Source organism: Salvelinus fontinalis, chromosome 26 (assembly GCF_029448725.1).
Source record: "Salvelinus fontinalis isolate EN_2023a chromosome 26, ASM2944872v1, whole genome shotgun sequence".
Lineage (NCBI taxonomy): Eukaryota > Metazoa > Chordata > Actinopteri > Salmoniformes > Salmonidae > Salvelinus > Salvelinus fontinalis.
The window spans coordinates 43,684,826-43,701,993 of record NC_074690.1 but is presented as its reverse complement, the minus strand read 5'-3'; the positions used below and the strand labels follow the sequence as shown (position 1 = coordinate 43,701,993).

General features: G+C 43.6%; 1 protein-coding gene across 3 annotated transcripts in view; it reads right to left on the bottom strand.

Annotated features, from left to right (window-relative positions):
• The window catches only part of LOC129824399 (far upstream element-binding protein 3-like), a 63,829-nt gene that overhangs the window by 31,170 nt on the left and 15,491 nt on the right, over nucleotides 1-17,168 (bottom strand). For all 3 annotated transcript variants that reach the window (XM_055884005.1, XM_055884006.1, XM_055884004.1), the window contains exons 7-12: nucleotides 16,847-17,009; nucleotides 12,303-12,401; nucleotides 12,067-12,171; nucleotides 11,850-11,952; nucleotides 11,138-11,238; nucleotides 10,108-10,249 (exon numbers count right to left, since the gene is read on the bottom strand). In XM_055884005.1, coding sequence (XP_055739980.1) covers nucleotides 10,108-10,249; nucleotides 11,138-11,238; nucleotides 11,850-11,952; nucleotides 12,067-12,171; nucleotides 12,303-12,401; nucleotides 16,847-17,009 — 713 coding nt within the window. The remainder of the gene's footprint in view (nucleotides 1-10,107; nucleotides 10,250-11,137; nucleotides 11,239-11,849; nucleotides 11,953-12,066; nucleotides 12,172-12,302; nucleotides 12,402-16,846; nucleotides 17,010-17,168) is intronic.

Genomic DNA, 17,168 nt, shown 5'->3' with positions numbered 1-17,168 from the left:
GTGTACTGTTAGCTAGCTAACGTTAGCTGGCTGGCTCATTAGCTAATGTTACGTGACGTGTATGATCTTACACGTTGTTTACCTAGCTAGGTTCATTGTTTACCTAGCTAGCTAGTTACATGTCTTAAGCTAAAGTGTAATTAAACAACAAGGAATAAGGACATCATACACGTACCGTTAGCTAGGGAGCCAGCCAGCTAACGGTACGTGTATGATGTCATTATTCGTATCCCAGAGCCGTTTTCTTGGCTAGTTAAAGACTAATGTTAGCTAGCTAACATTGAACCTGGTTGGCTAGCTCCCAGCAGATTCATGCAGGGTAGTAACGACATGATTTGGCACTATGCTCATTGTTGTTTAATTAGCTAACGTTAGCTGGCTGACTCGCTAGCTAACGTTACGTGTATGATCTTACACGTTGTTTACCTAGCTAGCCACATGTCTTAACAAGACTCCACTATGCAAGTACCCATTTCTGGTGCATTAGTAAATTCAGTCCGAGTATGCCAGAGCGCAGAATAATTGATGACTTTACTAACGCATAACGCTCGTTGAATATAGCCGGCGTCAGTAAACGTCAGCAAAAAAACATACTGAAATTGTTGCCAGCAGAGTTGGTTGGGTTGTTTTCATGTTATCCAGAGGTAAACAAATCACCGGCGAGAGCGTCAAGTACGAGCTCTGAGCGATCAGTGAGCGAAACAAGATGGGTGGGGCTAAAGCTTAAGAGGGTGTGAACAATGCTGAATAGGTGTAGACAAATTAGAGCTCTTCACTAGGTACTAAAACATTCAAAATACATTTTCTCAGTGTATGATATACCATTTTGTAGCTCTGAGTCTATACTTTTATCCAATGTAAAAAAATATATATTTAAAATGTTGCTACATAAGACTGATTTGACCCGGTCGGTCACATATTTGACACAGCCTATGAATACTGTAACGCTAGGAAGTCTATGTATAAAAATAAACTATCACTACTTACTTTACTGACAGCTGGCCATTAGGCCCCTCAGGCCGAGGTCTCTTCTTCCAGTTTATTTTCCAGTTTATTTTTGGCACATGGAAAAAAGTTTCTACATCGGCTGGGTTTATGAGAGCTGGAAAATCATTGTCACTGGTTACACAGAGTAGGTTGGGCTCGCAGATAAACGTCTCGTTGCCGGACAAATGTAGATTTTTCACAGCTGGCATAAGTAGGTCCCACTCCGTGCAGCAAAGACACTTGTCTTCAGTGGCATTGCGCACTGGTACACCACCAATTTCCAGATGTCCCGAGTTGGGACATCTGCCTGAGCCGTTGCCTGCTCCGTTTCTCTCTCTCATTTCTCTGTAATCCTCCATCTGTTGAAGTTCCTTGTCTGTGTATTTCGGTTCAAGTAAATAGGGCACGTCAGCAAATTCGAACATTTCCTCCTCGTATTCGTAGTCACAAAGGTCGGTAGCGTAGTAGTTTGAAAGAAAAAAGTATTAGTTAGCTTAGAAGATTAACCGACCGACAGCTAGCTAGCAGCTCAGTGTTTACAGTGGACATGTTGTGGACAGGCTAGTGTGCTTCTGAAACACGACCCACTAACTTACACGCGCAGATTAGCCACTGAGGTATTAGCAGGAGGGAGAGGAACGAGGGAGTACACGCATGAATGCCAATACGCGCACGCTGGAAGTTATCGGTGTGGAATAGTGTGCTTGTTTACAAGTTTTTTGATACAATTTATTTTTTAGGTAATACATTTGTCCTCTATCAACTTACATGGGATTTCCTCAAAGCCCCATTGTGACATCACTTCGATTCACTGTAAATGCAATAATTTACATTTACATTTAAGTCATTTAGCAGACGCTCTTATCCAGAGCGACTTACAAATTGGTGCATTCACCTTATGATATCCAGTGGAACAACCACTTTACAATAGTGCATCTAACTCTTTTAAGGGGGGGGGGGGGGTTAGAAGGATTACTTTATCCTATCCTAGGTATTCCTTAAAGAGGTGGGGTTTCAGGTGTCTCCGGAAGGTGGTGATTGACTCCGCTGACCTGGCGTCGTGAGGGAGTTTGTTCCACCATTGGGGTGCCAGAGCAGCGAACAGTTTTGACTGGGCTGAGCAGGAACTGTACTTCCTCAGAGGTAGGGAGGCGAGCAGGCCAGAGGTGGATGAACGCAGTGCCCTTGTTTGGGTGTAATGCAACTATTGACACAAATCAGCTGCTTTGACCACTTTGCAACAACTTAGACAAAAAGTTAGTGTTTACACCGTTGTCTGCTACTCAAATCTGCTGTTTGAAAAAAACAAATCTATATTCTGATAAAAAGTTACAGCTGTTTTAGTAACTGAATCAACAACATTTTCTGTAACTTTTTTTTGCAAACAACTGCGTTTTTGTCCACTCAACCAACAAGTTAGAGAGTATGACATCTCTCACTACTCCTCTGCTATTCAAATCTGTTTGCCGATCCAAAATATCTGCTACGGATCAAACAATACAGCTGTTTTAGTAACTGCGTTAACACATTTTCAAACTTTTTCCAAACAACTGCCGTTTTGACCACTCCCCCAACAAGTCAGACGAAAACAGAGGGTATGAAATCGTCGCCAAATTTTCTGCTCGTCAAATCCGAAAACGGATTAGGAATAGTGTCTACCAATTTGTAGACCGAGACATTTTAAACCCATCAACTGTTCTCTTTCTAACAGCAGTAAGTCATGTCAGAAGCTGGCATATTCATTTTTTACCAACAGCTGTAAATTCCAATAAAACTACAGCACAATTTCAAGTTCACTTTCTTTGCTTTGTCTAACACTATCATGAGTCTAGAAAATACGTTTTGTGGGTCAGCGTGCAGTATTTAGTTAACATTAAAGCATAAACCTACTGTATGTCAGCATGATTCTCACACTTGCTTTAGCCATAAGGGAACAGTGTTGCCAAGGCTACTGTTGTCTAGCAACGCTTGACTCGCAGGAGACAATGTCTTCAAGGATCTTCAAATTCCCACGATTAGTCGATGTGTTTCAGACCAAACAGCTAGCGCTTAGATTTTGAATGCTTTCCCGGTCTGGAAGACGGAAATGAATAAGATTTCTAAGCTCACTAGCTTCGTTCTCCTTCTCAGGATCATTCTCCATGCTCTAAATAACTCAACTGGCTAGTTTTCCTGTCTCTAAAGAGGAGGGCGTGCTGTACCCCTCTGATTGGATAGAGAATTAATAACAGCTTCTACCAATAATTACAGCGGTTTGTCTACCAACGGCTCTGTGTCATCATTGAGCAGCTCAAACGGAACCGTTGCTATGGATACTCTGACGCAGAGGGAAAAAATGATGACGAGGGTTAAGAGTGACCACAATTACTGACCTGAACCACACAACTGCTGACCACAACCGCACAACTGCTGACCACAACTGAAAACACAACTACTGAACTACTGACCTAAACTACTGACCACAACCACACAATTTCTGACCACGACCACTGACCACGCAAAATAATAATTATTATTAGTTGTATGCTACTCCACTTACGTGTAAGATAGAAATGCCATTCAAACAATACAACATGTAGACTGATCTGGATTAATCTACTACTGACCACAACCCCTCAACTACTGACCAATCACAGAACGTCAGACCACAACCACACAACTACTGACCACAACGTCATGCCCCAGAAATATTTACATTGGCATAATAAAAAAAACACTAACAGTATTTCTGCAGCATTGAAGGTCCCCAAGAAAACAGTGGCCTCCATCATTCTGAAATGGAAGAAGTTTGGAGCCACCAAGACTCTTCCTTGAGCTGGCTGCCCGGCCAAACTGAGCAATCGGGGGAGAAGGCCCTCGGTCAAGGAGGTGACCAAGAATTCGATGGTCACTCTGACAGAGCTCCAGAGTTCCTCTGTGGAGATGGGAGTACCTTCCAGAAGGACAACCATCTCTGCAGCACTCCACCAATCAGGCCTTTATGGTAGAGTGGCCAGATGGAAGCCACTTATCAGTAAAAGGCACTTGACTGACGGCTTAGAGATTGCCATAAGGCACCTAAAGGACTCAGACCATGAGTAACAAGATTCTCTGGTCTGATGAAACCAAGATTGAACTCTTTGGCCTGAATGCCAAGCGTCAAGTCTGGAGGAAACCTGGCACCATCCCTACAGTAAAGGATGGTGATGTCAGAATCATGCTGTGGGGATGTTTTTCAGTGGTAGGGACTGGGAGACTAGTCAGGATCGTGGGAAAGGTGGACGGAGCAAAGTACAGAGAGATCCTTGGCTTCGGTGGCTTCGGGACAAGCCAGTGCCCGGACTTGAACCCGAGCGAACATCTCGAGAGACCTGAAAATAGCTGTGCAGCGACGCTCCCCATCCAACCTGACAGAGCATGAGAGTATCTGCAGAGAAGAATGGGAGAAACTCCCCAAATACAGGTGTACAAAGCGTGTAGCATCATACACAAAATGACTCAAGGCTGTAATTGCTGCCAAAGGTGCCTCAATAAAGTACTGAGTAAAGGGTCTGTAATACATTTGCAATTTATTTTTGCCTGTTTTTGCTTTGTCAATGTGGTATTGTGTGCGGATTGATGAGAGAAGAAAAGATTTTAATAAATTTTAGACTAAGGCAGTAACGTAATAAAATGTGGAACAAGTCAAGAGGTCTGAATACTTTCCGAACCACACCAACATTCACATATTTACACTATCCAAACATCAAATTCTTACTTTTTAAATCCTCCCTAAATATTTACATTCTGTCAGAATATGTTACGCCCGACGTATCCATTATAACAAGCTACAATTACGAAAGACTGATCTCTGGTGGACAAACCAGAGACTTTCTGTCGACAATCTATTCAGCAGATGAGCCGGCGACCACAGAGAGAGACAACAAAGGCATACACTTGTAACAATGGACCAAAACTAGAGACCAGTTACAGACCACAAACACTCAACAATTGACCACTCAACTACAAACCACAGCCACACTGACCACAACCACACCACTACTGACCACACCCACACCATTTCTGACCACAACACTTCTGACCACAACCACTGACCAGAACCATAAATATTTACCACACAACTACAGACCACAACCACACAACAATGGACCAAAACTAGAGACCAGTTACTGACCACAATCACTCAACTATTGACCACAACTGCTGACCACATGACTTTTGACCACAGCTAATGCACACAATACCTGACGACAACCACTGACCAAAACAACAACTACTAACCACGTAATTACTGAATCACACAGCTACTGAATCACACAACCACTTGACTGGGGGAGACGTCTTCATAGCTCGACAAATTCCCAAGATTTGTGTATCCGTTTCAGACCGAACAGCTAACACTGAGATTTTGAATGCATCCCCAGTCTGGACGACTTGGAATGACAGAGAACATTTCTAATGCTCACTAGCTTTGTCCTACTCAGGATCATGCTCCATGCTCTAAATAACTCGAATGGCAAGTTTGCCTGTCTGTAAAAAGAAGGGCAGGCTGTACACATCTGATTAGATAGAGCAAAGCTTTCTCCGTTCACTCGATTCAAACTTCACCCGATCACTTCACATCGCACTTCGTTCAGTTTTCACATGCAACAACTGTAGTTTAGACCACAACAGCAACTGTTCTAGGTAGATCCAAAAGGGGTTCTATTGCCTCCTTCATATATGGCACCCCTAAAGGTTCTGTACAAACACTGAACAAAAATATGCACGCAAAATGTAAAGTGATGGTCCCATGTTTCATGAGCTGAAATAAAAGATCCCAGAAATGTTCGTTATGCACAACATTTTTATTTAGCTGTTTGGTGCAAATAATACTTACCAAATCAACAGACCACAACAACTGAACCACACACCTACTTGCCAAAACAACTGACAACTACTGACCACACTTACTTACCAAAACTACTGACCACAACGAAAAAACTACTGACCACAACCACAAAACACACAACTGGTGACCACTAACTACTGACCACACTTACTTACCAATACTACTGACCACAACGAAAAAACTACTGACCACTCAACTACCACAAAACACACAACTGGTGACCACTAACTACTGCTACTCACCACTACTGACCATGGATGGGCATTTGAAACGATTTCACGATTAGAATAATAAAACGTTTTCCGCAAAAATCATTTTAAAGAACTTTAGCAAGCCCCACAACTTCCATTGTAAAGTTACCAACTAGTTAATAATATTATTAGGTGTGCTTGCTGAAGTCAAAGCACAACTCTAGATTTCTTACATACTCTTCATGTTATTATTTGGTTTCTTTAGCATGCTCAAGAGTTTCAATTATTTAAGCTATTAACAAAAAAACAACTTCCAAATGTCCAGACTGCTCCAACTCGGATTGCTTGAGTAAATACTTCAAGGCATTTATACCTTTTGAAATATAAAAATATTTAAATGAGCTCCCAAAGCATGTCAAATTACAATTTTTTCTTTACAAAAATGTATATTTCCCCAGTTGTCAGGGTCACATCCAAATGTAGGGGAACGTATATGATTAAATATTAAACTATTTGTGAGAAGATGAAATGTGATGTTAGTCTTCTAAATGAGAAAATGTTTTTTCATGTAAAGTTCATCCAGTCAGTGGCCATTCCCCTGTGAGCACAGACATTATACCCAAACGTCATGGAACGCCGCTTTCCACAGAGTTAATAAAAGGACTCGTGACAAAATATAGATTTAGTCAAGATAACGCAGGGACGGGGTCCCCACGTTGAAATGGCTACCACTCTATAGACCAAGCAGACTAAGGCGTGAGCCGGAGTTTTAGACATAAGGAAGTGGATGGCTGAAAACGCTCTACTTTTAAACTAGGACAAAACAGAGATGCTTGTTCTAGGTCCCAAGAAACAAAGAGATCTTCTGTTAAATCTGACAATTAATTTTGATGGTTGTAAAGTCGTCTCAAATAAAACTGAAGGACCTCGGCGTTACTCTGGACCCTGATCTCTCTTTAAACGAACATATCAAGACTGGTTCAAGGACAGCTTTTTTCCATCTACGTAACATTGCAAAAATCAGAAATTTTATGTCCAAAAATGATGCAGAAAAATTAATCCATGCTTTTGTTACTTCTAGGTTAGACTACTGCAATGCTCTACTTTCCGGCTACCCGGATAAAGCACTAAATAAACTTCAGTTAGTGCTAAATACGGCTGCTAGAATCCTGACTAGAACCAAAATATTTTGATCATATTACTCCAGTGCTAGTCTCCCTACACTGGCTTCCTGTTAAGGCAAGGGCTGATTTCAAGGTTTTACTGCTAAACCTACAAGGCATTACATGGGCTTGCTCCTACCTATCTTTCCGATTTGGTCCTGCCGTACATACCTACACGTACGCTACGGTCACAAGATGCAAGCCTCCTAATTGTCCCTAGAATTTCTAAGCACACAGCTGGAGGCAGGGCATTCTCCTATAGATCTAAATTTTTATGGAATGGTCTGCCTACCCATGTGAGAGACGCAGACTCGGTCTCAACTTTTAAGTCTTTACTGAAGACTCATCTCTTCAGTGGGTCATATGATTGAGTGTAGTCTGGCCCAGGAGTGTGAAGGTGAACGGAAAGGCTCTGGAGCAACGAACCGCCCTTGCTGTCTCTGCCTGGCCGGTTCCCCTCTCTCCACTGGGATTCTCTGCCTCTAACCCTATTATTGGGGCGGAGTCACTGGCTTACTGGTGCTCTTTCACGCTGTCCCTAGGAGGAGTGCGTCACTTGAGTGGGTTGAGCCACTAACGTGATCTTCCTGTCTGGGTTGGCGCCCCCCCTTGGGTTGTGCCGTGGCGGAGATCTTTGTGGGCTATACTCGGCCTTGTCTCCGGATGGTAAGTTGGTGGTTGAAGGTATCCCTCTAGTGGTGTGGGGGCTGTGCCTTGGCAAAGTGGGTGGGGTTATATCCTTCCTGTTTGGCCCTGTCCGGGGGTTTCATCGGATGGGGCCACAGTGTCTCCTGACCCCTCCTGTCTCAGCCTCCAGTATTTATGCTGCATTAGTTTGTGTGTCGGGGGGCTAGGGTCAGTTTGTTATATCTGGAGTACTTCTCCTGTCTTATCTGGCGTCCTGTGTGAATTTAAGTATGCTCTCTCTAATTCTCTCTTTCTTTCTCTCTCTCTCTCTCTCTGAGGACCTGAGCCCTAGGACCATGCCTCAGGACGACCTGACATGATGACTCCTTGCTGTCCCCAGTCCACCTGGCCGTGCTGCTGCTCTAGTTTCAACTGTTCTGCCTGCGGCTATGGAACCCTGACCTGTTCACCGGACGTGCTACCTGTCCCAGACCTGCTGTTTTCAACTCTCTAGAGACAGCAGGAGCAGTAGAGATACCCTTAATGATCGGCTATGAAAGGCCAACTGACATTTACTCCTGAGGTGCTGACTTGCTGCACCCTCGACAACTACTGTGATTATTATTATTTGACCATGCTGGTCATTTAGGAACATTTGAACATCTTGGCCATGTTCTGTTATAATCTCCACCCGGCACAGCCAGAAGAGGACTGGCCACCCCTCATAGCCTGGTTCCTCTCTAGGTTTCTTCCTAGGTTTTGGCCTTTCTAGGGAGTTTTCCCTAGCCACCGTGCTTCTACACCTGCATTGCTTGCTGTTTGGGGTTTTAGGCTGGGTTTCTGTACAGCACTTTGAGATATCAGCTGATGTACGAAGGGCTATATAAATACATTTGATTTGAGTATAGATCAAGAACTGATTAATTAACATAGACCTACTAATCTTAAACAGTCAAATAACTTTCTGTGAAGGACGTTATTTGTGGAACAGCTCTCTCTGCCATATCTGTTTCCATCCACGCAGCAACACGCACTGAACTGCCGCAACTCGGAATGTGTTTTCTTGCTCGTCAATGCGCTCGCACCTACTACCATTCCAGAGATCAAATCACGTGCGGGCAATAAAGTGTTCTCGCTTAGTTGACTAAACGCTGTAGTTACCTACCTTTGTCGTAATGAAACCTTGGCTAAGGCTCTAACTACAAAATAATAACAAAGACAGTACAGTATTAAGATAGGCTAAAGCTGCTTCTCCAATAGATATCCCCGATCACACTTGAGGGCGATGTCATGGCGACGTTGGCTAGCTAAGCTCATGCGTAGAAACAATTCATCGGGTCTAATGGTTGTCTCTCGCCGAAATGAACATGTGCAGGCTGTCAAATCAAAGGGCATTCCTTCGAACTAGTTGTTTTAGACAAAAATGGGGGGAAAAAGTGTCAGTTTGTCACTTTCACAAGGTTGAAGCAATAACATGCTTAAAACTACTTCAGGAAAATAGTTCTAGGACTACGGGGGCGGTAGAGAGAAATGTGGTGGTGTTTTTGTCTTACAGTAACATTATACTATGCTATTATATTTGGTTGTCAATAGAACACTATCATTATGTGATCTTGAAGACATTGATACAACTTTGATCTAACTTTATTAAATGAGCATTATCCCTCTCATTAGGCACTTTACATAGGCACCGAATGTCACTTTTAAAAGCCATATACACGTGAGTGCAGGAGGAGGTGGGGGGAGGGGGAGACTGGCCACCCAGCTGCTTCTGGCATAGACTTCCTATGGGATTGACGCACGTTGCGAAAGTGGTCTGGGAGTGGTCTGAGTTGGGAGGGGAAAACTGAAAACAAGCTGTTATTGGCAGAGGTTTGGAACTCTTTCTGATTGCTCTATTACCTCATTTACCACCTGGTGACGTCACCAGGCAGGCCAAAACTCCATCCCACCAAAACAGGCAGAAACGTCAGGCGGTCCTTTCAAACAGCTCTTACCAAAGGTTTTTGACTGCACTGGGCCTTTAAACGCAACAAAAACCCAATACATTTGTGTAGGCTTCAGACAAACATAAATATTGCTTAGGCCTACATCTGCTAATAACACATGCCATAATTACAGCATCTGGCTAAAAGATGAGAAAAGTTGTGTAAATACTCAATCCATACTTTCATCTCAGTGTTCCGCACGATATCCACTTGTGTTTGTAGCTCCGAGGTTCTACGCTGCCCTAGCCTGCCTTGAACACTGAGGGACTGAGTTTCAGTACCTTTGCCGATCACCAGACCACACTTGTCAGCGGGTATTGTGTAGGTGACCTCCTGCAGTCCCCCTGGTGAGCCCATGCCCCAGTCCCCGCGGCCTCGTCCCCTTCCTCTTGGTCCTCCAGAGCCCCCAAAGCCATCGCGCTCCTGCTCCAATCACACATAAGATAACTTTATTATCCCCATGGGGAAATCTTGTTTGCAGCTCTGTTCATACATGAAAACATGTCATCAAGCGAAGACAATGGACATTTCAAGACAATTACAGACAATAAATACAATGAGAATATAAAAGTTAATGAGTTATTCATAATGATAAAACATACAATTCATTATCTTCAAACTTCTTACATACAGCAAGGAGACACTCACCAGGTATTATACCCCGGGAGCTTAACCTAAGCATGGAGTGGAATTCTTTTACAATATCCTTGTGATATAGCACAGGTAAAATATTTGAATATATTCGATAATGTATCTTATCAATCCTGTTAATTGCAAAAGTGTTCTTTTGCTTGAGGTGGTCTGCACTTACAAAGAGCCAAACGTATGACTAATCTGTTAGCTGTATTTGACTATGAGTTGCAGTACTTATTTGCAGATCTAAAATGGTAATTGTTTTGTATTGGCCACCTGAGCGATACACGCCAGAAAACAAGCAACATGGTCCGAGTCCAAAATGGCACACTATCCCCTACATGGTGCATTACTTTTGACCTGAGCCTTATGGTCACATGTCAAAAGTAGTGCACTATGTAGGGAATAGTTCGTCATTTGGGAGGCAAACATAGGTCAAGACGCAGCATGGGGAAAAATAAATTGACTGGAAAACAAGGATCACGAATGGTATGTGTGCTTGCTTGGTGTGTGTTCTGTGCCAAGTGTGTGTTTGCTTGCGGTGGTGTGATTGTGTGTACACTCTACTTGTATGGAATGTGTGTGTTCTGCGCAGTGTGCGTGTGTTCTTTGCTCTGAGTGTTTACTTGAGAGGTATTTGTTTGTTCTGGGTGTGTGTGTGTGCATGCATGTGTGTACCTGTGCTGTTTGGATGAGCTCGTTGATGAGATGGACAGCATGCTGACACCTGTCTGGTTGCCCCATCACTTGGGCGATGCGCTCTGGGCTGATGCCATCATCTGTTGGTGGGAGGAGGAAGTAGAGTACGCACTAAGCCAACAGTGGTGACTGAAAGCAGGAGTGCGTTCAGTTCGATTCAACGTTTGCTACGTTGCATGACGGTTTGTACTGAACGACACGTTTACCCAAAACGGTGCACGCCATTCTTCAACAGCCTTCGAGGTACATTTGCTTCCGTTTGGTGGGTTTAGTTTATTAGGATCCCCATTAGCTACTGCACATGCAGCAGCTACTCTTCCTGGGGTCCACAAAAACTGGTGGGTGAGGTGAGGTGTGGCCTGATAAATATGAGTGTGACCATTTTACATCTGAAAACTTGTGCAGCACACTATACGCTAATCACCTTCTTGGATACTATACTCAAAGCTTATCAACTGGTCGTTCAGTTTCCGTAGAATTGATCACATCGTTTTGTCATTCTGAATACACCCCAGATACAGCACACACCGACACAAAGAATCAAAGTCCCCTTTCCACATACATACTTGGTTATGGTATGATAAGAGACAGGGACAATTGCATTCGCCCCGATATAATTACATCGCTACAATGAAGAGAAACCCTCCTCCATATGACACGAAATACGTAAAAAGAAACGTTTCGCACGCACCCGGTTTGAATTGGATCCTCACTCCAGAATCAGCCTGGATCTTCTTGATCATCTCGCCACTCCTGCCGATGATGATCCCCACTGCAAACCTGGGCACAGCTACCTATAGGGAGGGAAAAGGTCAGAAGCACGTGAGCTCAAACATCAAGGGTGCGTTTAAAATGTCACGGGACGTGAAATTCACTGGACATCCGGTGCATGCACATTACATTCTTACATCCAAAGTACTTCCGCCTAATCTTGACGCAAAGTCGTTGCGGCTGCTGCGGAAGTCTCCCTGGTCTTTGTCGCGGATGATCTCGATCACAAACTCCCGAGCTTGCTGTGGGGAGAAGAAAGTGATATTCACGTGACGGTGTGTGTGTGTGCGCACCATGGCAGTCGATGCTCCCCGTGATGCAGCAGTCTGACAGTAGTTGCCCTGTGTAACGTTAGTCTGGCCTCTCGCCTCACCTGGACCTTGTAGGGATCCCCAGTGATTCTCAGGGGTTTGTCCGCCCCGGTGGGCATGGGGCCGTCCTGTATCATCATCATCTTCACTCCCATTCTCTCCTGACACACACACACACACAAACGGTAAACACGTAGTAGAGCCCATTCCTGAAAGCTAAGACTCTCACACCCATGTCTTCTGTTTCCCTCAAGCCATACAATGCTCATAAGAACAGAGGGTGACAAATCCACACAGAATGAAATGAATTGATACTCTTATAGACCATACACAAAGATTGCTTAATCATTATGCCTGGTGTTTTCCTGAACTTTCAAATACCTTTCAATCACTTCAATGCATACTTCCTTCAGACTGAAATTATGCTCTGCTATTTATAAGATTTGAGATAAATGGCAATAAAGAGTGACATTAAGTAGGGTGCGTACGGAGAAACAACAATCCTGTGCCAGGACAACAACCTCTCCCTCAACTTGATCAAGACAAAGGAGATGATTGTGGTCTACAGGAAAAAGAGGACTGAGCACACCCCCATTCTGCCCTGGCCTCTGACCGCAAGGCACTACAGAGGGTAGTGCGAACGGCCCTGTACATCACTGATGCCAAGCTTCCTGCTATCCAGGACCTCTATACCAGGCAGTTTCAGATGAAGGCCCTCTGAGGAAGGCTACCACACGGCAAGTGGTACCGGAGCACCAAGTCTAGGTCCAAGAGGCTTCTAAACAGTCGTGGCCAAAATATTTCAGAGAATGCCACATATTAATTTCCAAAGTTTGCTGCTTCAGTGTCTTTAGATATTTTTTTCAGATGTTACTATCGAATACTGAAGTATTATTACAAGCATTTCATAAGTGTCAACGGCTTTTATTGACAACTACATGAAGTTGATGCAAAGAGTCAATATTTGCAGTGTTGACCCTTCTTTTTCAAGACCTCTGCAATCCGCCCTGGCATGCTGTCAATTAACTTCTGGGCCACATCCTGACTGATGGAAGCCCATTCTTGCATAATCAATGCTTGGAGTTTGTCAGAATTTGTGGGTTTTTCTTTGTCCACCCGCCTCTTGAGGATTTAACACAAGTTCTCAATGGGATTAAAGTCTGGGGAGTTTCCTGGCCATGGACCCAAAATATCAATGTTTTTGTTCCCCGAGCCACTTAGTTATCACTTTTACCTTATGGCAAGGTGCTCCATCATGCTGGAAAGGGCATTGTTCGTCACCAAACTGTTCCTGGGTGGTTGGGAGAAGTTGCTCTTGGAGGATGTGTTGGTACCATTCTTTATTTGTGGGTAAGCCCACTCCCTTGGCTGAGAAGCAACCACACATGAATGGTCTCAGGATGCTTTACTGTTGGCATGACACAGGACTGATGGTAGCGCTCACATTGTCTTCTCCGGACAAGTTTTTTTCCAGATGCCCCAAACAATCGGAAAGGGGATTCATCGGAGAAAATAACTTTACCCCAGTCCTCAGCAGTCCAATCCCTGTACCTTTTGCAGAATATTAGTCTGTCCCTGATGTTTTTCCTGGAGAGAAGTGGCTTCTTTGCTGCCAGTCTTGACACAAGGCCATCCTCCAAAAGTATTTGCCTCACTGTGCGTCCATTTGCACTCACACCTGCCTGCTGCCATTCCTGAGCAAGCTCTGTACTGGTGGTGCCCCGATCCCGCAGCTGAATCAACTTTAGGAGACGGTTCTAGCGCTTGCTGGACTTTCTTGGGCGCCCTGAAGCCTTCTTCACAACAATTGAACTGCTCTCCTTGAAGTTCGTGATGATTCGATAAATGGTTGATTTAGGTGCAATCTTACTGGCAGCAATATCCTTGCCCGTGAAGCCCTTTTTGTGCAAAGCAATTCCAAGCACCACCCTCCTTTTGAAGCTTCCAGTCTGATATTCGAACTCAATCAGCATGACAGAGTGATTTCCAGCCTTGTCCTCGTCAACACTCACACCTGTGTTAACGAGAGAATCACTGACATGATGTCAGCTGGTCCATTTGTGGCAGGGTTGAAATGCAGTGGAAATGTTTTTGGGGGATTCAGTTAATTTGCATGGCAAAGAGGGACTTGCAATTAATTGCAATTCATCTGATCACTCTTCATCAAATTCTGGAGTATATGCAAATTCCCATCATACAAACTGATGCAGCAGACTTTGTGAAAATGTATATTTGTGTCATTCTCAAAACTTTTGGCCATGACTGTACACCTGTTGTATTCGGCGCATGTGATTAATACAATTTGATTTGATTATTTAGTTTTCATGCTAGCGAGGGCCGAGAATCCACTCTCACACAGGTAAGTGGTTGCAAAGGGTGTCTTAACAGCGCAATTTGCCAAGGCAGGATACTCTTAGACAGCCCTATCCAGAAATCTGTCAGAGGCTTCTGATTAAATTCAATTTTCATAGAAGCGCTTGTTGCAATTTCAATGATATCGGTAAGTGGACTGGAGGCAGGACATGAAAGGGATAACAAATCCAGTTGTTGTGTCGTCCATTTTGGGAAAGTACCTGCATAACTGCGCACCCAGCTCACTCAAGTGCTTCACTATATCACATTCAACATTGTTCGTAAGCTTGAGTTCATTTGCACACAAAAAATCCTACCATTGTGGAAAGACCTGGGTGTTGTTCTTGTTAATGCAGACAGAGAAGAGCGCAAACTTCTTAAATCATAGCCTCAATTTTATTCTGCATTTTGAATATACTTGCGGAGTCCCTGTAATCCTAGATTGAGATCATTCAGGCGAGAAAAAACATCGCCCAGATAGGCCAGTCGTGTGAGAAACTCGTCATCATGCAAGCAGTCAGTCAAGTGAAAATTATGGTCAGAAAACTAAGCGCGTCTCTCAATTAAAAAAAAAAACGTGTCCCTTGATATCCAGCATATGTATATATCTGTATATTGTAAAAGCGTTACATGGTTGCTGACCATATCATTTCATAATGCAGAAAATAGACGAGAGTTCAGGGGCCTTGCTTTAACAAAGTTAACCATTTTCACTGTACTGTCCAAAATGTCTTTCAAGCTGTCAGGCATTCCCTTGGCAGCAAGAGCCACTCAGTGCATGCTGCAGTGTACCCAAGTGGCGTCGGGAGCAACTGCTTGCACGCGCATTACCACTCCACTATGTCTCCATGTCATGGCTTTTGCACAACCTTCAATGTTATGTTATAATTCCGTAAAAATTCTGGCAAATTAGTTCGCAATGAGCCAGGCGGCCCAAACTGTTGCATATACCCTGACTCTGCGTGCAATGAACGCAAGAGAAGTGACACAATTTCACCTGGTTAATATTGCCTGCTAACCTGGATTTCTTTTAGCTAAATATGCAGGTTTAAAAATATATATTTCTGTGTATTGATTTTAAGAAAGGCATTGATGTTTATGTACACGTTGGAGCAACGACAGTCCTTTTTCACGAATGTGCACTGCATCGATTATATGCAACGCAGGACACGCTAGATAAACTAGTAATATCATCAACCATGTGTAGTTTTAACTAGTGATTATGATTGATTGATTGTTTTTTATAAGATAAGTTTAATGCTAGCTAGCAACTTACCTTGGCTTCTTACTGCATTCACGTAACAGGCGGGCTCCTCGTGAGGCAGGTGGTTAGAGCGTTGGACTAGTTAACCGTAAGGTTGCAAGATTGAATCCCTGTGCTGACAAGGTAAAAACCCACCGTTCCTAGGTGGGAATGTGAATGTGTTCTTAACTGACTTGCCTAGTTAAATAAAGGTGAAAAAAATCGGCATACAAAATTACCGATTTCCGATTGTTATGAAAACTTGAAATCGGCCCTAATTAAATCGGCCATTCCGATTAATCTGTCGACCACTAGTCCAGTACTTTAAAAATATCCTCTCCTGTTGTCCTGATTTCCAGTGGTTTGCAGAAGAGGATGTCTTCCTTAATTGACCCCCCATAAACGTAACGGACATATACCAGGAGCTGTGTCTGTTGACTCATCCAGCTGTAACGCATAGAACTCACTGGCTTGTATGTGAAGCAGTAATTGTTTCAAAACATCTCCTGCCATGTCACTGATGCGCCGTGAAACAGTGCAGGTGTAGTACTATTGGTAGTTGCAGTACTACCAGTAGAGCTGGTATATGTCTCTATGGACGTGGGCCTTACCCTTTTGTTAATCATTTATCAATTTTCAAGCAAACTGAATGAGCAGCAGCTACGTTTGGCTACATGCGGACCGTTAGTGGAATTCCCACGAGAGATTAACGGTTCATGTGATTGGATGTTAATTATTTGACCAGGCTACCTGTATTTGATATTGAATCTTTATTTCGCTGAATACTAGATAGTTGCATTTTATTTTTGGCAGTGAAACAAGGCTACTCAGGGGAGAAAAAAACCTCACCCAAATGTATAGCCCCGTTGGAAAATCTAAATGAACTGTTAGAAAATGTGAACCGCATTTGTATTTGGCGTACCCCCGATGGCATTGCGTACCCCAGTTTGGGAATAGCCAAGCTAGAGGGAGTATAGCCACAGAGAACCTATATACTCTTGGAAGACATACCTGTAGTTGCTTAATGGTGTCCCCTCCCCTTCCAATGACCAGGCCCACTTTGCTGGCTGGGATGAGCATCTCCTGGACTGAGCTGTTGCTCTCAGCCTCGCTGTGGAACCCGGGGCCGTTCCGACAGCGTTCCACTATCTGACCAAGCATTCTCTTGGCCTGCCTGGTGGAGTGCAAATGGTTACATATCAATGAATTATTGATGATGGAATGTACTATCGCCGAAACCAATGAAATATTGTACTGATTGCCTAGAATGACTATCCTAGTGTCTCAAAAACTTTATCTGAGTGGTCCACAATGTGGTTTTTAAAACTGTATT